At 39.0% G+C, this 26,184-nt stretch overlaps 3 protein-coding genes across 3 annotated transcripts; 2 read left to right on the top strand and 1 right to left on the bottom strand.

Moving 5' to 3' along the window:
* Positions 1–78: 78 nt before the first annotated feature.
* Positions 79–2,442, top strand: LOC117766497 (protein NATD1-like). Its single transcript, XM_034593563.1, has 3 exons — positions 79–282; positions 1,135–1,253; positions 1,815–2,442. Exons 1-3 carry the CDS (start codon positions 141–143, stop codon positions 1,929–1,931), a joined length of 378 nt encoding a protein of 125 aa, XP_034449454.1. The 5' UTR covers positions 79–140; the 3' UTR covers positions 1,932–2,442.
* Positions 2,443–5,505: 3,063 nt separating this feature from the next.
* Positions 5,506–14,523, bottom strand: LOC117766495 (germ cell-specific gene 1-like protein). Its single transcript, XM_034593562.1, has 5 exons — positions 13,918–14,523; positions 11,819–11,866; positions 10,577–10,729; positions 6,663–6,774; positions 5,506–6,071 (listed from the first exon to the last, which is right to left on the bottom strand). Exons 1-5 carry the CDS (start codon positions 14,219–14,221, stop codon positions 5,768–5,770), a joined length of 921 nt encoding a protein of 306 aa, XP_034449453.1. The 5' UTR covers positions 14,222–14,523; the 3' UTR covers positions 5,506–5,767.
* A 6,202-nt stretch (positions 14,524–20,725) lies between these two features.
* On the top strand, positions 20,726–23,100 carry rcvrna (recoverin a). The gene is made up of 3 exons (XM_034593240.1): positions 20,726–21,155; positions 22,545–22,656; positions 22,764–23,100. The coding sequence occupies exons 1-3, from the start codon at positions 20,775–20,777 to the stop codon at positions 22,880–22,882; spliced, it is 612 nt and encodes a 203-aa protein (XP_034449131.1). The 5' UTR covers positions 20,726–20,774; the 3' UTR covers positions 22,883–23,100.
* Positions 23,101–26,184: the final 3,084 nt, after the last annotated feature.

Genomic DNA, 26,184 nt, shown 5'->3' with positions numbered 1-26,184 from the left:
ATCCTATTGTACAGTATTTGTATTCTTAATTCTTAATACTTGTCTGGTGAGCATGTAGCGCCCTCTGGTGTCGCCTCTGTACCACTACAACAACATGCTGTCAGCAGTGGGTGCCTGTTCCTGTGCACGCGACCTTTAACATGTTCTCCAGACTCTCCGCGCTGCGGCTCCGGCTCCGCTCGGGTCCGGTCTGCTTCGCCGCCTCAGGCTCCAGCTGCAGGGCGACGGTGGAACATGACCGAGCGAGGCAGCGCTTCACCGTCTCTCCGGGCACCGGGGCCGGTAAGGACGCTTCCACCCGGGGCTGGCGCTCCCTGTGGCGGGAGGTCTTGTACGGGAGGCCGGCGTCCACCCGCGGCCCCGTGGAGCACGTTTCTTCTTCATTGATCATTCATCTGTAGAAATTACTCACATCCTGGTTTGTTTGTTTGGACTCGATCCAATTTATTAACGGGCCGAGCAGGGCTGCACCTAATGGAGGATCCGCTCAGCAAAACGTCCTTTAAAAACCAGAGGATTTAAAGTTTCTTTGACCGTGGTAAACTGTTGGAACAGCTGATGCCAATGACACGTGTTTTTAACGATTTGATTTTAGTCGCTTACAAGTTCGGTGTCAGTATTATCACCGACAGTAACACATTTCAGCACATTTCTGCCTAAATGTCCACAGTAGCACAGGAATGGTAGGGGGTCTTCTGAATAAAGATATTTCTGCTGGGGGGTTAATCTCTCCACAGAGAAACCAGTTACATTTTAGGAGTGGTGATATGATTAAAAGAAAGAATAATAATAATAATAATCATTATTATTGTCTACGAGTGAAGAAGTATTCATATTCAAATAACTGAGGTACAAAGTGGTGACATTTTATATAAAAATATATACAACAGTATATATAAAATAATCATAGTAATAACAATTATTATAATTACTACACAGTAATATGAGTCATCATCATCATAACAATTATGATGATGATTCTTCTTCTTAATATTATTATTATTAACAATTGTACATATTTTTGTATATAAAATGTTAACACATTTAACACCTCTTACTACTGGTCAATTCATTCAGCTGCTGCACATCTGTACAACACCCCAGTATCATACACTTTGTGTCTTTAATCCACAGAGGCCCATGAATGTGCAGTTCTGAGCTACAGATTCACCGGAGAGAAGGAGGTGGATCTAATCTCGACCTTTGTACCAGAGACGTTCAGGGGCCAAGGTGTCGCTGCACTGCTGTCAGAGGTAAAAATGTGAGGACACACGTGAAAGTCTGAACCAAGCTCTGTGTCTTTGTTACCTTGTTAACATTTGATCTGGTTAGTTTTGGATTCACATTGTGATTTAGGGAGCGCACTAAAGAATGTTGAATACATATACCTCCTGTTATCATCACCTACGTGGGTTTCATCTACCTGTACTTGATATTGATTGGTTTGTAGATGGACACTCATCTGGCGTGTTGTCAGTTGAGCAGGTGGTAGTCTCTGTTTGAATGGAGAAAATGAATGAACTGTTTCATTTGGTTCATTATGGTTTTACTACCGGCGTCACCAGCTTCAGGCTCAGTGATCCATGTGAATGAATGTCCTTGTTAAAAGATAATATAGTTGGAGGTGAAGTCTACGAGCAATCCTGCGAGCTACTTCCACTTCTTTTCCTTCTTCTATTGTTGAATGCTGTCTCAACGTCTGAAAGTCTGAACAATTCAAAAAAGTGTTTTCACGCTGTGAACAAACTTAGCCATGGTTCAGTTTGATCCGGACTGAGAGTGTTGGTCTAAAGTATTTAACGTTTTATTTACAGGCTGCCATGGACTTTCTGGTTGAAGAAAACCTGAAGGCTCGTGTCTCCTGTTGGTACATAAAGAAATACATTGAGGAGCACCCGGTGCAGCAGTTTAAAGACCTAGTCATCCCCTGACTGCTGCTGATGTGACCACCACTGCTACCTCAAATCAACTATATCCTCTTACAACACTACAGAGGCCAAATGGAGGCATTATAATTGTATAAGTATTTGTTTTTCTTTGGATCAAGATCCCTGTTCAGACCCATCAAACTGAGGCACAGAATAATTTACCTCATTTTTTAAGAATCATAACTTTGATATGAGTGAAGTTAAGATGAAAGTTGCCGCTTTCTAATAATTTTATTTTGATGTGTTTTTGTTAATCTGAAACTATCAAATAGATTTCTCTTTTTAATCATGCATCCTTAATATATTATTAGCAATATTTGTTAATTCCTAATTGTTGGGAAAAAACACTGAAGTATCAGGTATAATGAGTAGATATTGATGATGTTGGGTTATTTTTATAGTTATATAAAGTGTTAATTTTTATGTATTTATGGACATGATCTGTTTATCAGCGAACATGAAACTGATTATCAACTTGTTTACCATTGAAAATAAAATGATGATTTTGACAGCATCTTATATTCAGTCCTATACTTGACTGGGAGGCAAAGCAGGTATGCATGTGTGACTTCGTGGTACCAGTTAGTAGTGTGATGGCAGCATTCTCCCCCAGCAATGAATGAGATGGGGATGACTGGCTGATGCCCAAATAAAGGCCCCAGATGATTCTTTATAACCTGGATGGAGAAAGAGAAACCAAACAAGCCCATGTCATTCAACTGAAGCAGCTGAGCAACAGCGCCCTCTTCAGCCAGAGGAACAATAACATCCTGAGGGAAACATGAATATGTCAAATTTGATAGAAACCACTCACAAGACATTTCACCCAAAATGTGAAAATGCTAACACCATACTGTCTCAAGTGGGTGAGTCGGGATCATGGAAGTTGTTTTAAGTGCATCGTGATTATTTACTGAATGTCACAACAATGCATCCTGTAGTATTTATTATATTTAGTCTGAACCAAAGCGGTGAACTAACCGACCAACAGATCGACCAATAGAGCTGTGCTGCTGGTGTGGTTAAAAACACACATAGGCTACTGACTATAGGAACTATGAGATAGCTCTGCAGGCGGTTTAGTTGATAACCTAAATGTTCACCAATAGCAAACCTTTTTAACGATTTAACAGTGAGAGGCCACTAAATGGTTAATAGGAATTCTGTGAAACTTGTGCCAGCAGTTGCTGCTTCGCTGCAGATTATATCACAACTGGAAGGAACAAGCTGCAAGAATTTCATAAGAAACTGTAATTTTCCCTCCTAGCTACGACTTCACCATGAGCCTGGAATCTCAGATGAAATCCGCACATGCTGGGCGAGAACAGTATATCTTGGCTCCTCGCCACCAAATGAGATTACTTGTGCCGCCACAGCAGCAGAAGTTACTGCACAACCGCGTTGGACCGAGGTGCAGCAGCGTCAGGTCATCTGCAGGGGAACGAGTCCAAGGATGTGACATGAGGCTCGGACGTGACTGAGCTTGAGTTTCAGGTTTTAATTGGATTCAGGTTTTTTCAGCAGCGTACGGTGCAGTTAGAAGCACTCTCACATTTTATTATGCATCGTCATGACAACTTCAGCGACAGTCATACTGGAACACATGTCCATCATTTGTGCATAATTTTGATTCCAACAGATTTCGGTCTCCATTAAAGACGTGTGCCTTCAGTCTTCTTTCGGCCCGGTGCTTTCAGTGTTTGATTTTTTATCCATTACACCGAGAAGAATCCATCAAAAAACACAGGACGAGTCAGTGGAGCTGTGACCATCAAACACAGCAGCTGCGAGGACACATAAAGAGCAAACTCCTGAAATTTCTTCCAAACAATCAGCGACAAAATTTTAAACGTGGGTACAAATTATGAAATTAAACTGTGCATTAGAGAAGCAACACCCACCATCACAGATCATTCCAAGTGAGCACCGTCAAAAATGTTAAACTTTTTGACTCCATTTCTCAAGCATATTTGCAGAGTAAGACAAACAACCATTCACACTCATATTCACACCTTCGGCCAGTTTAGAGTCTCCAATTAACCCCAGTCTACATGTCTTTGAAATGTGGGAGGAAGCCGGAGAAAACCCAAACCAACACGGGGAGAACAGGCAAACTCCACACAGAAAGACCTAGACCAGGCTGGGATTTGAACCGGGAACTTACTTGCAGTTAAGCAATGGGGCAAACACTGTATATACTGATATATCATCATACCTGCATATAAACTGCATGATTAAACGGGTCTGTTCCTAAAAAACTGTTGTGATTAACAGTGTTGCTCTAAACATACATAAATAAAGTGTATTGACAAATGTAATCTTATGACAGATTAGTGTTTATGGGAGGGGCCTTGCACCCAAACATGTAAAATGCCCCCCCCCACCCATAATACATACAAACCTCTCATGTTAAATGTTTTTGTTGTTTTTTAATCTCTCTGTTGTTGTTTATGGTTGATTGACTGTTCAATCAGTTTTCTATATTAACAGTGACAGTCTGTGGCCCAGAGGCCCCCTGATGCTTCGGGCCCCCCTGACCCTGTAATCCACCCATGATAGTGTAGCACAGTAACATTTCCACTGAGATTATTTTCTTGTCTTGGCTGTTGTTCCTCACAGAGTAGATGAGAGACCCTCATCCCCAACAGATGAGTAAAACTTTGATGCAGCTTGAGTTAATTCAGTGTAGAAATACATTTTTAAAATAAATATAACAGATCAGTGCTGCAACTATCCCTTTAAACCACAGTTTAAAGGGATAGGGATACTTAAAATTCACTCATTATCTACTCACCACTATGCCGATGGAGGGGTGGGTGAAGTGTTTGAGTCCACAAAACACTTCTGGAGTCTCAGGGGTAAAAAGTGTCCAGAATCCAATACAATTGAAGTAACTGACTTACTTCAGACATGATAAAACAACCGAAAAAACATATAATGCCTCCATGCTGCTCGTGTGGTGTCATCCAAGTGTCCGCAAGCCCCGACATTTATATTTGACTCGAAACAAGGTAATTTACACCGTGTTTTAAGCCTAAAAGTCCACTGGAAGTGGCTAAGCTAGTGGATGTAGCCACACAATGGTGTGTCCGAGGGTCCATGAATGCAACTTGTAGGAAGATATCAGAGGACGTTTAGGCAAAAAACATGGCGTAAAAATGATGATGTTTCGAGTGGAATATGAATGTCGGGGCTTGCGGACACTTGGAAGTTGTTTTACTACGTCTGAAGAAGGACTCACATTGACTTCAATTGTATTGGATTTGGCTGCAGCACTGTTTACCCCTGAGACTCCAGAAGTGTTTTGTGGACTCAAACACTTCCCCCACCCCTCCATCGGCATAGTGGTGAGTAGATAATGAGTGAATTTTAAGTTTTTCGGTGAACTATCCCTTTAAGGCTCATTTATGCTGCCTTTACTATTGAAAAGCAATGCATCCACTAGAGGGCATGTCGCATGGAGTTGAGGGTTTCTGATAACAACATACATGTAGACAGTGGAGTGGAGGAGGTTGTGATAATTTACCTCTTAAGAAAGACTTTAAACGTTACTGTTTGTCTAATGTCCTATGGTTATCTCTATATTGGCTACACTTTCCCTCATGATTTCAGGTTGTACTGGTCCATTTCATACTTGGAGGGTTTCGGAAAACGTGCACAAATACTGACAAAATCTACCCAGAGCATGGACAGTAGGCTTCTGTCAGAAAAAAGATTCTGGCTTTGGTTTCCCAGTAACACAGTTGATGTGTGGCGAGGAACCAAACAAACATTAGAGATGCTTTGTCCAGAAAACCAGCCCTTTTCCAGTGAGGCGCAGGGACTGAGTTAATCGATTCTCAGCAATATGCTTCTCCTTGCTGCACCGGTACACTGTCCATTTCCATCACATACGTTGTTCCTGTAGGGGGCTTTAGGCCGTTGATTGGCAGTTGTAGCGGTACCTCTGTGTCAGCGGGCACAGCAGTCAGATACATGTCCCACATCTGCTCGGGGAAGTCGAGCTCCATCATCTTCTGCTTGATCATCATGCTCTTCTCGATGTTCCGCCGCTTGTATTTAAACTCTACGATGGTCTTCGTGTACCTGTTCAGCGCCGTCACTGCAGAGCCCATGCAGGTGCCGAAAGAGCCCCACGCTAAGCTGCGAAGAGGTTTGAGAAAAGAGTTAGATTGAAGTATCAAATATGATAACTTTTTTTCTGCTAACTTTGGGTCCAAATGACAGTAGAAATGCAAGATGGCGGCATCCATATCAGAGATATTTTGGCTTCAATTTTGGGCAGTGGAAAGAAGTGGAGACGCGTCAGCCATCTTTCTTTACAGTCATTGGACAAAACTATTACTTCAGGAAGAATTAGTGAATACGTAGGTGGTTTTGGACTCTCCCCTAGTCTCTCCTGTATTTTGGGGGGGCGAGGGCAAATTTTGGTTAGTGGTCTCTCTTTAATGGCTCCACATGTGGTAAATAACCAGACAGTGAAAGCTTAAAGTAACAGGTACAGCTATAACCTCAGCACTCATACAGTACACAAATTAACATACATAGAAACGTACAGTGCTTAAAACAACATCACCCCTGATCTGTTCACCTGTCTACTAATGTTATTATGACTATGTAGGGCCCGCCTCCCAGATATTGGACCAATGAAATTAAACTACAGCATCAAAATCATCAGATGGAACCAAAAGCTCTACAGTTAAACATTTTAGGTAGATGTAAAAAAGTGCTTACACATAAGACCAGCTGTAGTCCCAGGTCTTGGGCCTCCAGTCCTCTGGCCCCATAGCGACAGCCAGCTGGAATATAGTGGTAAACATCATGTGGGCCACCATCCCACAAAGGCCTGAGAACGAGACCGGATCAGTGACTATTCTGCAGGAAAATGTAACTGAAAACCTAAACGTCATTATTATTAAACGAATTACTTAAAGGTTCAGTGTGTACAATTTAGTGACATCTAGTGGTGAAGTTGCATGTTGCATCTGAATACCCCTCACCTCACCCTCCCCTTCCAAACATAAAAGAGAACCTAATGGTAGCCTTCAGTTGTCATAAAAACTCTAAAGGTGTTTAGTTTGGCCAGTCTGGGCTACTGTAAAAATCATGGCAGCCTCCGTAGAGAGGACCTGCTCCCGATGTAAATATAAAGAGCTAATTCGAGGGTAAATAAAGCAACAACAGTTTGTAGGATTTAGATGATCACACACAAGTGAAAACATCTCTAGGTTTATTTTGTATTCAATTTCTGCCAATAGATCCCTTTCACCTGGACCTTTACTACAGTCTCATTAAATACATAAAACACATAACAATAATGACTTTGTGACTTTATTTAAAATGGGATCAAAATTGATGGTTTATAGAGAGCTGAACCAAATGCCGCTCTTTAATTTTCACTTGAGTGTACTTGAATTCATATGTTTCTGAAGTTATTTTGAAGGGAATAACAACAACCATGCCAATAATCCTGCGTGCAGTAACCTCCCATCCAGCACTTCACAAAATGACACATGCTGATTATGATTACTTGAATCAAGCAAGAAAAAACAACATATGTTACCAGCAGCATTGTAAAACAATCCAGAATATTTAAAATACAATTTCTAATGGCTCCTTATGGAAAAGGTGTCTCTGCCATTATGTGGAAGAAAAAAGAGATTAAATACATTTTTACTACAGCATCTTTTGTCCTTGCTGATATTTAACATAGTGCAAAGTGCAACAGACAAATCAGAGACTGAGCTGCAATACTTTTCTTTTGTATGAAAGCAAAATGAAATGCAGGGTTTTCCTGCAAATAAGCAGAATGAGATCAGTAAGAAAGAAATGTTTACTTTAACCGGCAGTGGGTTGTGAGCACATCGACATATACTACACCTGAGGGCACAGTAACATACACAAATGTGAAACAAATGGATCAAAGGAAAATAATCAGGCTCTTAAGCTGAGAAATGCTTCACTCTGTTAACAAGCCATTCTCCAACTGTGTCTTTTAGCTGTTTGATGCTATAATCAGGTAGAGCACAGCTTTTTCCCTGAAAACAGCTGCCTGCAGCATCTGGAAACAAAGTTTAAAATAGATGCGACTGAACTAAAACAGTACAGTTGCAGGTTGTATCCAAAACAATGCGCTGAAAGAAGCTGAACCACCGCTCAGCTGTGAGGAGCCACAGATTCAGGTGATAGTTCTCAATGTTTCACACAACCCAGGTGTGTTTATGTTTGGTCTTTTGATAAAACTTCACCCACAGTCTATAAATAAAGATGGACAACAGGACGGCTCCCCAAGAGTGAAGTCCGAGGGTGTCAATAGCCCCCTGGTGGCTGGCTGCAGCATAGGTCATAAACCATGCCTATTCCATGTTAGTGGAAGGGACATGGACCAAACTAAAAAGTCATAGTACACATTAAATACATTATTCCCAAAGATGTGTCATGTTTGATGTTTTATCTTATTTTAGGTAGTTCTTCTCTCACTCTATGTTCAAGTGTTTATGTTTCTGGTAAGTTTGATTTTAACTGGTTATCTGATGCTGTCAAAATTGGTTGAAACGTCATGATTGACAGATGAGACTGACTTGCGATTGGTCAAACACGTATATGGGCAGGCTCCAAATGTGAAAAATGTACAACATCTTTTAGGAGCAAATATTAATTTATAGTTTTATATGCATATTTACTGACAGGCTCCTACATTTATCCACAGGCCCTAAACAGAAGCTGTGATGTGTTCATCCACACAGGCTCTGGATGAAGGGAACTCAGCTCGGTCTCTGTTATCATCCTGCTGCATCCTGGCTCTCTCTCATGCAGCATTCTGCCCCTCTACAGCTGCTTTTCTTGGGATTAACTCGTAACAACAGGGTGGGGGGTGGGAGTCAAGGGATGGGGGAATAGAGGGGGGCTGGAGGGAGTGAGGGGGGACTTCTATGGGCAGGTCTTGGCACGGCCCAAAACCGCTGCCCCCACTCCAATCCGATTAGTCCGCAAACCAGCAAATCCTCTACGGCGGTGAGTGGACGCAGTGCAGTTAGCCGCTCTGCTTCCACTGATCCAACTGAGCTTCACCTCCTCCAGCCGCCCTGACCTGCTGCCCTGCTCCTTTACCCTTTTACAGCCAAGTTATCTGCACATACAACACATCTATTGTTCACTGCAGATATTCTTATACGAGAAGTGGTGGTAATGAATCAAATCATAGCAAAAAAATCTGATTAATCAGATTATTTTTCTATCTCAAAACACACATTTCGTTTTGGAAGGGAAATCATTCATCAAAGATTTTGCTTCCCAGTATTATAACCACAGCTGAAGCAGGAAAACTGAGCTTTAACAACACCCATTATTTAACCCATTAAACTGATCATCAGCTGCTTTTTGGGTCATTCTGTTGTGTTAGTGTGAAACTGGATTGTAGGTAAATAAACACTCAGCTGAATCTGTGCGCAGTTAAACAAGAGAGAAATTCGATTTTACATGAGCGGCTGTGGCTCAGGAGGTAGAGACAGTTGTTCCCTAAGTGGAAGGTCCGCGGTTCATTTCCTAGGTATCAAAGTGTCCTTGGCCGAGACACTGAATAGCTGTATGAATGTGTGCGTGAATGAATGAATGAATGAATATGAACTGATTTGAAGCACTTTGGGTGGTTGATAAGACTGGAACTATTTAGACATTATGCTCAGGATGGGGTGGAGACCAAAGAAGGAGATAAATGATAAAAAAATACTCTAGTGTTACTAGATGTGTAAATAATTAACAGTTAGCAACAAGTTCACAAAACCAACTTAAATGAGACTTTTTTCCTCTGAAAACCCCAACATGGAATTTTTGAGCAAGAACCCTATTATGACCCATAGGATTTATAGTTTTTTGGTTGTTGTTTCTTTTGAGTAAATGCCACACAAAGACTTAGATTAACTATGATCTTTTCATAAACATACACATATTTATTTATAATATCAACACTCATTCTCAATAGTTTATCTGTGGCATGCTGCTGTATGGGTCATGTCAGAGAGACCCCAGCATGTTCAACTTGTAAAGATAAAAATCTTTGTTGTGTTCACAAAAAAATTAATAAAATGCCAGTGTAACAATAGCCTTTTTCATCCATAGTTAAATACAAACCATATAAAATCAAAAAATATTCAGTGGCAAATTTAATAACCACTGCAGCACATTCCCAAAGAAAACTATATTAACTTACAACTGGACATTTAGTTAAAATTCAAAATTGATATTGCAAAGACAATATTTTGTTTAATGAGATGAAAATATCAGCAGATGTAAGTAATATCTAGATTTTATATCAAGACTATTACAACTAATGCATATTTGTCGTTTCTTTCTTGATCCTGTTTAATGCAAGTGGAGATACTACAGGTCTGTGGCCACACCCACTGGCAGAGTGTTACCGTAACCAATCAGATTAGTTCTATCTCAGAGCGATGTTTGTATAACTGTAACTCTAATCACACTCGCCACAAGATTTCTGTGCGTAGCCGGTTTATCACAGCAGGACGAGGTCGACATCAGCTGCTATCATTCAGAAACATATGGAAACACCAACTCAAGCATGGCACAGCACCCCTGCTGTCCAGATGATTTAACGACATTGTGACAGACAGAAAGCACCAGGGCGTTACCTGACAGGGCGGTGCACAAAGCGGCAAAGGCACTGAGCTTTAGTTTGTTCATGATGCTGAAGCAGGGGCACTGCTCCAGAGTCATCAGAGCGCCCCCTGTGAAGAGCAGGGTGAGGTACAGAGTCTCAGCCACGATACACAACCACAAGACCCCTGTGAACACAGACCGCAGAGGGAGGGAGGGGGAGACAGAAATCACTCGTGTTGTCCTTGTAACACCCGGCCGCTGATGAATAATCCCACTTGTCTGAAGGCAGACATGCATGAGGCTACGACAGGTCTGCTCCTGTTAAGGTTTGGAGCTCTGAATATGACCATCTGGACTTGATGGATTTATAAAATCAGGGAAGCAGCCAAAGCTGGTTCAGCAATGGGCCAAAGGAGCCAACTACCCCCAGGGACCCAAGACCCCCAAAGGTTTACTTTGTATCAAATGGTTGTGCTTTTTACAAATTTGACTCTATAAAGGGATGGTTCACAAAAAATGTAAATTCACTCATTATCTACTCACCACTATATGCCAATGGAGGGGTGGGTGAAGAGTTTGAGTCTCAGGGGTAAACAGCGTTGCAGCCAAATCCAATACAACTTGTAGTAAGTAAACGGGAGCCCTTCTTCAGACGTGAAAAAACAACAGAAAAAATGACATGCCTCCATTCTGCTCGTGTGGTGAAATCCAAGTGTCTGGAAGCCCCGACATTCATATTCGACTCGAAACGGTGTCATTTACAACATGTTTCTAGCCTAAATGTCCTCTGATATCTTCCTCGCAGGTGCGTTCATGTTCTCACGGACACACCGGAAAACCACACGAGTTGGGTAAGCATTCACATCGCTATGTCCGCTAGCATCGCTTCTTTCGGTAGTGGACTTTTAGGCTTAAAACACGATGTAAATGACCCCGTTTCAAGTCAAATATGAATGTTGGGGCTTGAGGACACTTGGATGACAGCACACGAGCAGTATCGTGGCATGTTATGTTTTTTTCTGTTGTTTTGTTGAGTCTGAAGAAGAGGTCACTTTGGCTGCAACACTGTTTACCCCTGAGATATACCTCATTGTTGTACTTATGTTACTTACAGTACTGAAGTAAATGTATTTGTAAATGTATAATGTAATTACTTCCTATCACTAATTGAAAATTATGCGAAAATAACACAGCAATAAGTGACGTTATATTTGTGAAAGTAAACTGGTGTTTGCTCACAGTGCAACAGTTTCACGTTAATTCTTTTTACGGACCTCTTTCATGTTCTGGTGCGATCTCTGCGAAGTCCCGACAGTCAAACCCTGTGATCCAAAGAGAAAATATGATTAAATTATTGTTATAGAAAAAAAACATTTACTTAATTATATCTATAAAACCTTTCTCCTCTTGTCAAATATATTCGATTTAAAAGCATAAGATAGAGAGAACATGTGAATTTGAAAATGCGTAGCATCGGTTGTTTAAATAAAAATAAAATTGTACAATTCATCAGGTAATAAACCTGTTTATAATCAGATACCTTTGAGTTGCTGCTGTGAACATCAGATAGAATATTACAGCCAAAAATAAAGTATATATTTTTCAAAGGAGAGTTGTTATATTACTAAAACAAAGTTAAAATATTACAAGACAGACAAATGTGTTATTTTAATAGTAAAGCTGGAAATGTATAAACTTATATTTAACAATATTTAGAGGAAACAATTAATAATATTTTAACAAAAAAACAACAATAAATTGTTCTACAAACATGGCCTGAGGACCTGAGTTCCATAAACTGCTCCTGATGGTGGAATTTGCCTTTAAATTGCATGTAAATCCTTATACAAAATTATTTTTCTCAGTTTTATTACCAGAGCTTATGAAACCAAAGGGGACAGCTTGCATGCAATGGTTGGAGAAATGGTTTTAATCCAGAACTGCTGTGCTAGCAATGTTAAAAACTAAATCTAACAAAAACTTCTGTGTAATGAGGAAGGATTTTGCCTTTGTTCTTTAAGGATTCAGATTATAAAAACACTTCCTGAGATAAACAAAGACATATTAACTCAATGTGTGTCACTCAAAATGACATGGACTTTTTGTTTGATTTTAGCTTTGGCAGTTTCCTGGAGTAAGGTGTTTTTCTTGATTATCAATTAAGCCAAGATAAAGCAAATTGTGACGACTTTTTGAGTCTTTAACTCAACAATGAAATAAAAATACAATATAAAGAATATAATAAAATATAAAATCAAATCATTCTTACACAACTTATTTTGCGTAATGGGTACAGTAGTTTGATGATTTTGTACATTGACATGAATAACAATTTTAATGCCGACCTTTAGCTTCTTATTCTACCTTGTGGTTCAGATACCTTTAGCTAATACAAACTTGTGTTTTACCCTTTAATATGATTTCCTGGTAAAAGTAATTGAATTTTTTGTAAACATTATGTTGTATAGATTTTAATTTTGATGAAATATAATCTGAAACTACAGCCTATGATGCAACCTTTAGGACATTTTTGAGTTTACCTGCACTAATTATTTCTCTGGAGTCCTGGTTGATTTTCATTCATTAATGATATTTGATTAAATTGGATTCATACATGTATTTTTTGATTTAATCTCCATTCCACAACTTTAAAATGTGGAATAGAGATAATGAGTCTGACGTTACCATTAAGAAACACCAGTTTCCTAATGGTAACATCAGACTCATTTATCAGGAAGTGTCAGGAACCAAAATTATATAGAAATGCTAGATGCCTATAAAAATGTCCAACTCTTAAGGTATAATCATTCAATATTTGTATAGCATAGTTCTATGCTGTTAAATTTTGCGTCACAATGTATGCACCCAAATACAGTAGAAATAAATGTACCACAATAACTTTGATCCTAAATATTTACATATTGAGTGTCATTTTACCATTGAAAGTTTTGAAATCCTTCATTATTCACAATTTCGTTCAGACTTACTGTAAATCACTTGTACCTAGTTGAATCAGCTTCTCTCTACATCACATATAAATAAAGTTATGTTATTGTAAATTCCACATGACATCCAACATCTATAACATCTACATCTTTCCTCTGATTAAAAGGTTTTTTTGAGAAGGTTCATCCTTACATAACCTGAAGGACAGAGGCTGTTGTGTTGTACAAATTGTAAAACGCCTAAAAACAAATGTGTGAGATTGGGCTTTCTACACAAAACTGACTTGATGTGTTTCAGTCAGCAGACAGACTCCGGTGAGTGACATGTTTAACCTGCATTCAACACGAGGAGCTTCCTCCATCATCACTTCCTGTCTTTCAACACCTTGCTGATGCAGAGGGGGATAAGCCTCAATCAGGTGCCTTACCGTTCATGTCGGCGGCCTGCTCGCAGGAGAAAAATATGCCTGCATGGAACTTCCTCAGCAGGAACTTCTCCTCCCCCGTCTCGAAGATGTACTGCACCAGCCGAGTGTCGTTGATGTTGGTGCTGTTGAAGCGGATGCAGAACCACTGCTTCACTTTCATCGGCGGCCCTGTGCAGAAGGGTTTGGCCACCTTCCTGGTCCCCTCGCACCAGTAGCTGGTGGTCACCGCTGATAAGGCAAAAGCAAACGCCACGAAGTTGAGGGTGAGCGCCAGAGAAGCCCGCCGCCCGTGCTCTAGCCTCATGGTCGAGGCCAGGCCGAAAGGAGATGAAATGAAAGGCCAACTAATCCTGTCTTTCGATATGTAGCCACCGTGTTTTGCCTCCCAGCAGATATATCAAATCTTCATAATCTTGTTGCCTTTGGGGCTCCTTGGGCGAGACTTGTGTACATCCGTCCGCTGGCTCTAATGACGCGGTGGCACCTCGATTAAAGGATTCATTCTCTCCACTTCCGCAGAAACAATAGAAACCCATGGCAGTCCACTGACTCTTTGTATTTCGCTGCTTCATTTGAACTCCATCTCTCTTCACCCTCTGCTGCTCGTCCAAGACTGTCGCTCCTCCCCCTCTACAAATCTTTGCCTGCAACATTATCCATTACAAATGGCAAATTATATTCCAGACGCCCTTTGAGCATTTTAATGAAAAAAAGATTACAATGTGCTTATTATAATCCAGGGCAAAGTTCTTTGTGTTTTTTTTCATTTTCCCTGATTTTGCTACAATACATGTCTGAGCGTTTCTCTGTGTTATTGCAGCCGCAGCCCATAAGACCTATGACATAATGTGCACAGTCTCACATGAAAATCCATCCATAATGTGTGTGTACATGTGGGGAGAAAGTCTTCACATCTTAATAATCTGTTTATTGCACAAATGAAGACGAATTGCTGACAGAGGAGAGTGAAGGAGATGACAGATGTTTGGGGAAAACATCTGCTGCCCTCACGCTCACACATTAGTCTTTTCCACTTTATCATTTTCCATCACTCAATTAAAACTCCTGCAGCTCGGACTCACAGAAGCAAACATTTCACCTTTGGTTTGTAGATTTCAAAAGGAAAATATACGGTCATTTCAAAAGATGGTGCATCCCAACCTGGGTACTGGAACCACAAGATAAATGTGAGAAGCTGCGAGATTCACCATTTATATTTGTTAATTGACACATAGTCAACCTGAGGTGGATGGGAATAATTTTTAGCTATTTAATAATTAAATTTGATACAAGACAAATGATTAATTTCAACTTGGTGGTACTTTCAGAGAAAAAGTTAAGGGATCACTAACATTATATAAGTTTATCCTCTGGGGGACATGAATGTGTGCAGCAAACTTTATGACAATTTAACATTTGTGGAGATTCATTCACTCAAGATCATAAATTCCAATCCAATGGTAAGGCTTGAGAAAAGTTGGGGTCAAAGTCCATAAGATTCAACCTCTTGGGACCATGCATTTCTCCACAGAATGTCATGACAAGGGAGTTGACAGATGTTGAGATATTTCAGTCTGGATAGTTGTACGTCTGTAGTTCTCTGATTTTATACTAATTAAATGACTCGCTTCATTTCAACAGTTAAGAGCCACAAAACGTTTGAAAGAACCACTGCAGTTTGATCACTGTTATATTAACATTTTGTACGAAATTAGTAGATAGCTCTCGGGCTGAAGGTTTGGATTTATTCAAAAAATGTGTTCAGACAAATCAAGGTCTCCAGAAGACGAGTGCCACCTTGAGGTTGACATTTTTACCTCCACCAAAAAGGTTCTTTTTTTCGCCCATGTCCATTTATTGGTTGGTTTATTTGTTGTCAGTGGGATTATACAAAATCTACCAAACGGATGTGCATGAAACTTGTTAGAAGGATGAGACACTGACAGAGAAAGAATGAATTAAATTTTAACATGGAACCTAACAAAGGGGCAGATTCAAGAACCTCTTTTGGTCACTTTCTTTAACATTGCCAGATGGGATGTTCTTTAACATTATCACTGATTTCCCAGGGAATCATTTATGGATGAAAAAATCTGATATCTATGTGTGTTTAAAATTTGCTGCAGCTCAATTGAACTTGTCATAGGTGTGTGATCCACTGAATAACATTGCAGTTTTATATCTTTTACACATTGGCAACATCTGGTGCAAATTTGATGCACACGTTTACGTTCCTCCAGGACAAACTGTTACAACTTTGGTCGATTTACCTCTAGTGCCACCTGCAGATCAAAATATGAACACACTTTAGTTTGAGACAAAATGTTGTCACTTAGCTCCAAAGCCTCGCAGAGCAGCTACGGAATAATGACTGTGATATGGTATCACAACATTTACAACTTGGAGCTAAAACTTGATTCTTTGACCAATCACAGCAACCTCGTCGTGCTTTCGGAACCAAATCCAAAAATCGACATAAAAAGGTCAGACGAGTCACGCTAACTAAAAATCTATGCAGCAAACAAAGCTTGAAGAGATACAGCTCAGGGGCTCCACTGCAGAACCAAAACAATGACCTTGTTAAATTTTATAGGCAATTTGTTTTGTACATGTGAACAGCAGCCATGGTCAACAATGGTCCTGAAGTTTAGAGCTGCAGGCCAGGATAAATTATGACCCAACAAGACCATAACAAATCTTCAAAGTGATTCATGCTGGGAACTGATTGATGGAAAAACTTGTACACTCATGTGTGTATAGCTTGAGTTGATTATAAAAGTGTAAAATGAATATATTGTAGTAATAGTGGAGTCCCAACAGGTAGCCGATTAAGACCGAAAATATATTTTCTGAGTTCAATTTGCTCATATGAAACTACAAAGGTAGAAATATTAATATATAAATTCCTCTTTAGACATGACATCAGTACATCAGCCACAGTAATTCCCCCAAACACAAAGAGATTATTCTGGACATTAGCTTCCATGTAATAAAAATGTAAACACAGGCCAAATAGGTCGAGCATTACTTTTGATTAAGTTCTAAGCCTTTTGTACAGTGAATATTTCCCAGATTTATCTTTTTTTAAGTAAGAAATACCTGCTGGGGGGAGGGAAACTCATTTGAGTAAAATATCAGAACGGATGTCCGATTTCAGTCACTGCCTTTTCTCTTGAGACAGCAATGCCTGACATTTTGTGCATTTTAAGACAAAACCCAAATGTTATGTGCTGAAGTATATGATGATATCTACAGACTGAAGGAGGAGGCTCCTTATCTGATATTGTAAAGGTAAATGTAACGGGTTACAGACACTCCCAGATTTGGTTGGCAAATATCTAACTTTAAAAAAGAAGTTCCCAATCTTTAACTGCCATGTAAAGACATACTGCCTATTTCATTTCAGTGTAAGGTGTTATTGTATGGTTTAATAATTTAACCATCAATCAATTTCTTTACTGTTACAAATTACAACAAAATCTGCCCCCAAAGAGCAAAAGTAAAAGTATCAGTGACATATTTTACAATGAAAGCAAACATTTTTAACATCAGCATCATGAGTAGCCTTGGTGTCATCACCCCCCTTCTGATGTAAGGGTTTGTAAATGTGGCTGGACTTTAAGGCTACATCCACACGACTAAACACACCACCTCTGCTACGCATAGGTCTGGCGTCAACACTACTTCAGAGTTTTTGAGCCGCGAAGAAGTTTGGAAACGCTGCTCGCCCGGTTTTAGTTTGAAAACTCTGGCACTGCAGTTTAGTCTAGACAGGCCGAAACACAGATGTTAGGAAACAATGAAGCAGACACAACAACAGCTCGCTGATTGGGTCTTTTTGGTCACAACTTAGCCTTCGCTGATTCGTCAGGCTCATATCACACGACCCTCTTCCAGAATAAAACTACCAGCTTTAGCCTCAACTACCAGGGTGAAATGCAACAGGGATACTCAATTACAAGCGTTGGTGACCCTGTAATAGCTGTTGTGCGGTGAAATTCTGCATCTTACAATGATGTTACTGCTAACATGTGAAGGAGACAAGCTATTATTCAAGTAATCTTTTCACACCAGCACGCACATAACCATTGTACACGAGTGGTTACATGATACGTGTTTCCTTAAAACTGATATGTAGCCAAAATGTTAAATACAAAAGACTCAATGATCTTTAGTAGAGAGGCAGACAGGTGATCCAGCAGTAAAAATCAACAACAGCTGGTTTCAGGCAGGAACAAAAAGACAGAGAGGTTGGCCGTTGTGTTTCTACCTCACAGGTGAATGATGATCTTGCAGCGTCTTGCGTGAACTGATCTTTACGTACGACAGAGTCTCCGTGCTCTTGATTGGATGACACACACACCTCAGGTTGAGTTTACAACAGGCGCAGATACCGAACAGGGACAGAACAGACGGGACACACAGGCAGGACGTCATCCATATTGCTGACAGCTGATTGGTTTGTTACTGATAACATCATTTAATCAGTAAAGTGTTGTCAAACAAAGCCTGCCCAGCACAGAACACGTTTATTCAAGAGCTGTAATTGAGTCCAACTTTGAGGTAGGCTACTTGCACTTGACTATTTTCCTTTTATGCAGCTCTATAGAAAGAAAATAGTAATTTTGATCCCACTATGATTATTTTATATATATATATAGCTGTCACTTATCACTTCACAAATTAAGATTTTCAAAGGTCAAAGAAAATATATATTTTTGCAGCAGAACTTTGTTCCTCCCTCGTTTTCTTTTTTACAACCTCATCACATTTCATCTATTTACTACTGGTTTAATTCATTGATATGATAAAATATGATACATGGTGTATCTATGAAAATGTATAATATTTTAAATTTTTAAGTATTTATTATATAATCATTAGTGTTTATAGCAAATATACATCTAAATATGTTTACATTTACTATGTATTTGAATGTGTGTGACAGAGAAAAAAAGCAAATTGGTTGTCTGACAAAAAAGTCCCTATGTCAAAAACAAACCCTCTGAATAACCAGGATAAATCTATGTTTCCGGTTACATACAAGGAAAAACATACTCAGTAGTAAATGATGGCTCAATGTAGAAAATAAGAAATAATAACATTCACTGAGATTAAAGCAGCTTTAGTAGAATCAGGAAACGTGTCTCATTTCCTGAGCAAAAACAATTGGCCCCCCACTGATCCTCTGCAAGCCAGTTACCCACTGGAATAGTGGAGTCCATCACCTTCATCCTAAATGCATCAATGTCACTACACTACACATCTGTTATATGGTTTTTAGCTGAGCAACTCCAACACTCTGCCATTTCACAGCTTTTGTCTCACATCGCTTCTTTAATTACCTTCCCTCGCTGGGGTTTTGGCACCACTGCAGCAGATGGTCTTGTAATCTGGCCAGAGACTATTACACGGGAGACATGGATAATCTCCTCCCATTGTAGAGGAGCAGTCCACCCCCTCGCAGGCCAGCATGATGACCCCCAGCATCCGGCCGGCCTCGTCTGAGTCCATCACTGCCTTCACTGTCTCTCTGCAGACATTTAAATCATACAAAGAATCAATGGAGCAAACAAAAACAGTTTGAATGGGAGTGTTTTTGTGAATAGAGGATGTCATATACCATATACCAGATTTTGAAGACTTGAATTGTCATTTGTTATAATAATTGATTTTAATTTGTTTCTTTCTGCATTTATAACGTTTCAAATCACAGACTGCTTTTTTGAGATTGTTAAAATCAAGCTGCATGTCTCAGTATTATAGTTTTTATAGATGTATGATAAATAAAACAGGACCAAGACTGGATCCATAGGGAACTGATCCTTGGGGAAACAGAAAGCAGCTTCGTTGTTGAGTTTTCACTTTTTTTTAATTGACTCTGACCACATTTTTATGGATTTTCCTTGTCTCCTTAATAATCTTTTGAATTAATTTCAGAGACAGAAATTTAATTTAATTTAATTTATTGTTGTTTATGCTTTTATAGCCCTATAGTTAAAACATTTCAAAAAGTTATCATCACCGCTGTCAGAGAGGCACCTTCATGTTATTAGCTGACATTGATATTGATATTGTTCATGTCACCTTTATCAGGGTTTTTAATGTAACAGTGAAATGCTATGTTCAATGATATTTGTCTGTTTGTTACCTTACGTTGTGTCATCTATTATTATTATTTTTTATACAATTTATACACTTTTTTTATATTAGCTGATAAATAACTTGTAAAATATGTTTTGTAGATTTTGTCGAAACATAAAACGTTTTTTTTCACAGCCAATTCCACAAAATATCAATATAAGTAAAAAGGTACTAAAATAAATAAAATTATGAAGAAACATATATTGGGGGAAAAATGATAAAAGGCAGAAAGCAAATCACAGAGAGGTGGATGGATGAAAAGCAGGATGAAGGCAAAAATAAATGCTTGATTACATGCTTCTTCTACTACAAATCATTTTTTTTTGTGTATAGCATGATGTAACTAAATATTAAAGTGAGTTATTAAGCCCAGCGATGGCAGAAGGGATTGTACTTTAAGCAATAATGCTGGACAAGACTAAAGGGTCTCCCAGATGTTGACCTTTAGAGTTCTATCCACCTGTTGTGTTTAATCCTCTGCTTATACCTACACTATTTAACTGTGTCTTCAAAAATTGGCCATAGTGGTGTGACGTAGTTATCCCCTTAATCTTTACGACAGCTGTCTGGACTTAGGTAGTGATGACCATAATCCCATTTTGCACCTTGAGGGGCTTCCCGGGTGAAGACAAGGCAGAGTGAAGTGAACACCACAGAGGTTTCACCCCCTGCACATCTTAGGGAAAAAAGTTAGTATCTACTTTCTACGCAGGATGGGGAACGCAAAGAGCAGTGCTTTGTCGAATAAGCTCCTGGAGGAGCTGAAATCCAACACAAAATACTCAGAGGCCGAGCTCTGCACCTGGTACCAGTCCTTCCTGAAGGAGTGTCCTGGCGGGAAGATCAGCAAGCAGCAGTTTGAAGGAATATACGCCAGCTTCTTTCCCGACGCAGACCCGACAGCGTATGCTCGGCACGTATTCAGGAGTTTCGACACCAATGCAGACGGCACTTTGGACTTTAAGGAGTACATTGTCGCCCTGCACCTCACCTCCGGGGGAAAGACTATGCAGAAGCTGGAGTGGGCCTTTGCACTGTACGACGTTGATGGGAATGGAACCATCAGCAAAAATGAAATCCAAGAGATTGTTAGGGTACTTCTACCTTCTTTGTTCACTCAGTATGGTGGTGCAAACAACCGTATGCTGTAAAGCTTGCTACTCATAACCTGAAGTATACTTTAAACAATGTGTTGTTACCCCTGCATAATTAATAACAGTAGACTTCAATTCAGCTACAAACCTTAAGCTTTTCACACATTGCATAAGTTCAATGTTAAAAACAACATGGCATATTGGGTTTAAGTAAAATTTGTATTTCTATATACCCATTTATTCCCTCAAAGCAAAGATTATATAATAGAATTAATTTTTTTAAGTCAATACTGTTTAACCTTTTCTTTTGATGTGGTCTTAAATCCTTATTTTTAAAGTATTTATTGATCAATCTAAAGAATAACAGCCAGGCTCTTCATTGACCCAATTCCATAAATGATCAATGAATCTAACAATAATTACCTTGATATATGATATATTTTGTTTTTAAAACTGCATGTCAATTTAGCCAATTTAATTTTTTTGATTTGTTCATTTATTCAAACAGGCGAAACATATTAAATGTACAGAAAAGAGAAAAAACCTTAAATTGTCATGTTTAAGAACTTGAAACAAGTACATGTTAAGTGTTTTTCAATGATGAATGTCCGTTTATTGATTATTAGAATTGTTACTGATTCATTTTCTAATAGTTTAAGTTCTAACTGAAGCCATTGTAAAATTCATACACAAAATACATATACTACTGGTCAAAAGTTTTAGAGCACCAATTTTTTTCAGTTGTTACTGAAATTTGAATATTTATTTCATATAGACTGACACAAAGCAAATAATAAAGATAATAAGTGAAGAATGACGAAGAGAAAAAATGTGATCTTAAATCCTAATTTCTATCTAAATATTTGACTTCAGCTGCTAAACAAACTCTTGTGATGTTTTCTTCTGCAATGGGAATCAATCACTGTTTGAAAAGTTTGTCCCTACACTTTTGAGGACATTCCTAGGAATGTGTTGCACTTGTTGATTTCTTTGCTATCACCTTCTGTCCTCCTTCTATCTTCCTTTGTTACTTGTCTTTTTCCCCACCATCCAGATAGATACAGAACTATTTCTGCAGTACAGTATAGTTGCATAAATGTATCAGAGCGTGCAACACAAAATGTTCTAACACTAGTCCTATAGCTTTGTAGAGTAACAAAGAAAGTTGGGGCTCCTCTAGGAGGTTTTTGCATTAACTCTCAAAGCTTCATTTACTTCCATTGCTGCCGGAACACTGTTTTATCTTGATCCCTGGAAGAAGTCAGAAGGCTGTTTTTAGGCTATTCACTGGTTCTAAAACTTTTGACACCAAGTGTAGATACGTTAATTGTTTAAAGATATTTAAATACTGTCTGAATGCACAATTCATGATCTGTTCATAAATTGCAGTCAATATTCAACATGATTCCTGCTGACGACCAGAAGAATCTCCCTGAGGATGAAAACACACCAGAGAAGAGGTCTGAAAAAATTTGGGAATTTTTCGGGAAGAAAGAGAACGGTAATTCATTATTTATTAACTCCCTACACCCATTAAAGCCTCTTAGATTTGTTTCAATACCTTTCCAATTAGCTTCTACACTATATTCTACTTTTGTCCTTCCACAGATAAAATCTCAGAGGGAGAATTCATTCAGGGCGTGATGGACAACAAGGACATCTTGCGGTTGATACAATATGATGAACCTCAAAAAATTAAAGACAAGCTAAAAGAGAAGAAGCATTAGTTTGCCTGCGAGAAAGCTCTTTAAAGACTGTTATAGTTCTCTGTTTACATCTTTATGTGATATGATTGCTTGAACGCTTCACCCGTCCTTTTTCTTCTCTGTGCTAGCAGCCAGACAGTGTTGTGTTTTTGTCTGTGTACCAGAAAGCAATCAGACATTGTATTCAATTATAGAAAATATAAGTAGAGGAACTTTAGAAATCAATCCCAGAGTTTGAACGTTGGTTCTTTGTGTATCTAGTATTATTCTACCCTACAAAGTCATAAAGCAGTACATTTGGCAAAATTGACTAAAATTTGATGTTGATGTTTAACAGTGCAAACAAACTTTTTAAGAAGCAACCAAACTGCGGTTACTGCACTCCAACTTAAGCCTACCTAGCTAAAGAGCCAGCTAAAGCTAAAACCTTCTCCTGTTTCCTGAAATGAGAAAAAAATATAGATTGATGCTCTAACATCTTAGGAACTGTATTTGTTACAACAAAAGAAATTGAAAAGAACAATAAAAAGTAAAACTAGATAAACTAGTTCAGAAAATGCTTATTAGCCTCGCTAGCAGAGTAGCAGCCAACTTTGCAGCCTCTGAAATCATTTGATTTCATGTGGATACACTATTAAATCACATATTTTAATACATTTAAAGTTTATCATATCATTTGTTAAAATGTAAACATATCTATGTCTATTAGTTTTGATAATACAAACAGATACTTTAAAGACATTACAATGTCTATATATAAAGAGTAAATTAATAGATAAATGTCATAACAACTACAACATTTTAATAAAAAACAACAGTAATTTGTCTCATTTCCTGGAAATAAAAAATTAGCTCTGATCTTAGTAACTGAGGTTTATACCACATGAGTAAAAACCAAATCTTAAACTGGAGTTAAGAAAGAAAACTGCATAAACTAGTCCAGCTAAACACTAGTAGTGGTACAACGGACATGTCTTTGAAGGCAACTAGCTCTATGACTCTTTTTGTACATGACAATATTTTTGTTTCAAGTTACTACATCATAATAAATGTGTATGTGTCATAGATGTTAAATATGTGACAAGTATTATTAATGAATGTCATAAAAAAAAGTTTTACACCTTCTACACTGTATGCTTACTTCAAACCACTACTCTTTGACTTTTAAGGCAGAACAGGCCCAAATATCCGAACTTAATGTCCTTACAAATTGAAAAGTGCTGAGTCATGACACTTTTACTGATGGCCTGTTCACTCTCGCCAGGCAGCATTAGGTTGATAATAAGAAAGTCAGGCAGGAGAGCTCCTTATGAGAGGAATTAGGCTCGGGTTAACAATCCGCCTGTATCAGCTAATCCTATTAGGAGCTGAAGGTCAGTTGAGACAAACAGCCTCATCACTCAAAGTGTCTAGTTTGGAAAATATTACCATTTACCAGTATAAGATATGTTGATAGGCTCCTCTAAATAGTTTTATGTTTCAGGTGTCATTGCCTTTTTTTTTTATCATATTTCTTTTTAGTTCTAAATATGTTTTGGAAAATAAACCTGAAAGTGGTAATTGGTAAGAGAATGCCAGGTGTTAAAAACATGTAGTAGTATGTGGTAGCACAGTACTCCTCAGGATGTACTGCTTGAGATGCATCTTATTTTTGAGGTCTTCCTAATATGTAATGACAACACTGTATATTTACTAAAAACATTTGCCTTCACATGGATTGATGATTCTAATGTTAGCCGATGAACAGGATTAGCAACTCATAAAACATCTATATGTTTAACTTGAAGGCACTGTATGAAAATCGTATGTATATACAACATGTGTAAAGTTTGATATATGTATATTATACATCAAAAACAGACTTTTGCTTCTGGTGTTGTTTGTAAACGTAACCCTTTTCCATATTAGGTTGTGTCTCTCAAGCTTTGTCCCAATTCAGGCATCTGCATCCTTTCGAGGCTGCATTTAAAGGTCCAGTGTGGAAGATTTAGGTGAAAGGGATCTATTGACAGAAATTTAATATAAAATAATCCTAGTGATGTTTTCACGAGAGTGTTTCATCTAAATCTTACAAATTGTATTTTTATTTACCCTAGAATGGGCCCTTAATATTGAAATACTTTATATTTACATCCGTGGGGGGGTCCTCTCTATGGAGGCAGCCATGTTTCTTGTAGTAGCCCAGACTGGACAAAGTAAACACCCTTTGAGTTTTTATGAAAACTGAAGATTACCACAGGTTCTTTGTCATGTTTGGAAGGAGAGGATGAGGTGAGGGGTGTTCAGCTGCAACATGACACTTCATCACTTTATGTCACTAAATTCTTCACACTGCAACTTTAAAGACCAATAGTGTCCCATATAGTCCCATACCGAGGTTTCCAGGATTTACTTAATGCTGGGGATGAAGCTAACTTGCTAGCTATGTGGGTGGCCACGCAGAATTGAATGCAGCGGCTCACAGTAGCTAATGATGCAACCATAAGAGCAGGACAAGCTGGTGATGCAAATAGGAAATCCTCCTTAGACCAGACCTACCCTCCATATTCTATGAAGGCCACACCTTCTTAGACATCAGAGGGATGTAGATCCTGGATTGAAATACCCCCTCAAATACATAGATGAGTCAAATTCTTAAAATATCTCACAGTTGAAGTGGAAAAAAAACCTCTGCATCAGTTTTTACAGTCAATGTGTTGAAAGACCCGAGTGACCTTGACAAGGGCCAGATTGGTGATCGATGAGTATCTCTGAAATGGAGAGACTTGTTGGATGCTAACTACTGTCCTTGGTCAGAGGAAGGGCCAACCATGAACCAGTGGCCCTGAGCCAGTGACCAGTAACAATGAACCAGTGAGAGGGTGTTGGGGGCTCCAATCTACAGCTCTATCTTGCTACCTAAAGGACTTCAGCTCATAAGGTCTTCGCACCAGATATGCACAGGACCCCTTCAGAGGTCTTGTAGAGTCAATCCCTTGGTGGGTCTAAAGTGTTTGGGAGGTACGTGGAGGACCAACAGTATATTTGGCAGGTGTGGTGCTTTGGTTTTAGCCCATTAGTGTACTGCTGTGCAGAATGAATAGTTGACATTACATAATCTCACTTTTGCTCAGTTCTGATTACACACTGAACACAGCGTCCATCCACCTGCCCTTTCTTCCCTTTTAGTCAACCCTGGACGGGATCCAGTGGTGTATGGCGAGCACGTAAGCCGACCAAAAGGTCAGAAGCCTCAGCTGGGGGTTGGGTGGTGTGTGCACTCAATACAATGGTTGATAAACATGAAAACTTAACCTCCCATTTTCTAAAATCCTAACCTCCGA

This window comes from Hippoglossus hippoglossus, chromosome 8 (genome assembly GCF_009819705.1).
Source record: "Hippoglossus hippoglossus isolate fHipHip1 chromosome 8, fHipHip1.pri, whole genome shotgun sequence".
NCBI classification, from domain to species: Eukaryota; Metazoa; Chordata; class Actinopteri; order Pleuronectiformes; family Pleuronectidae; genus Hippoglossus; species Hippoglossus hippoglossus.
Note: the sequence above shows the minus strand (reverse complement) of the source record. Positions and strands in the feature narration are given on the sequence as shown.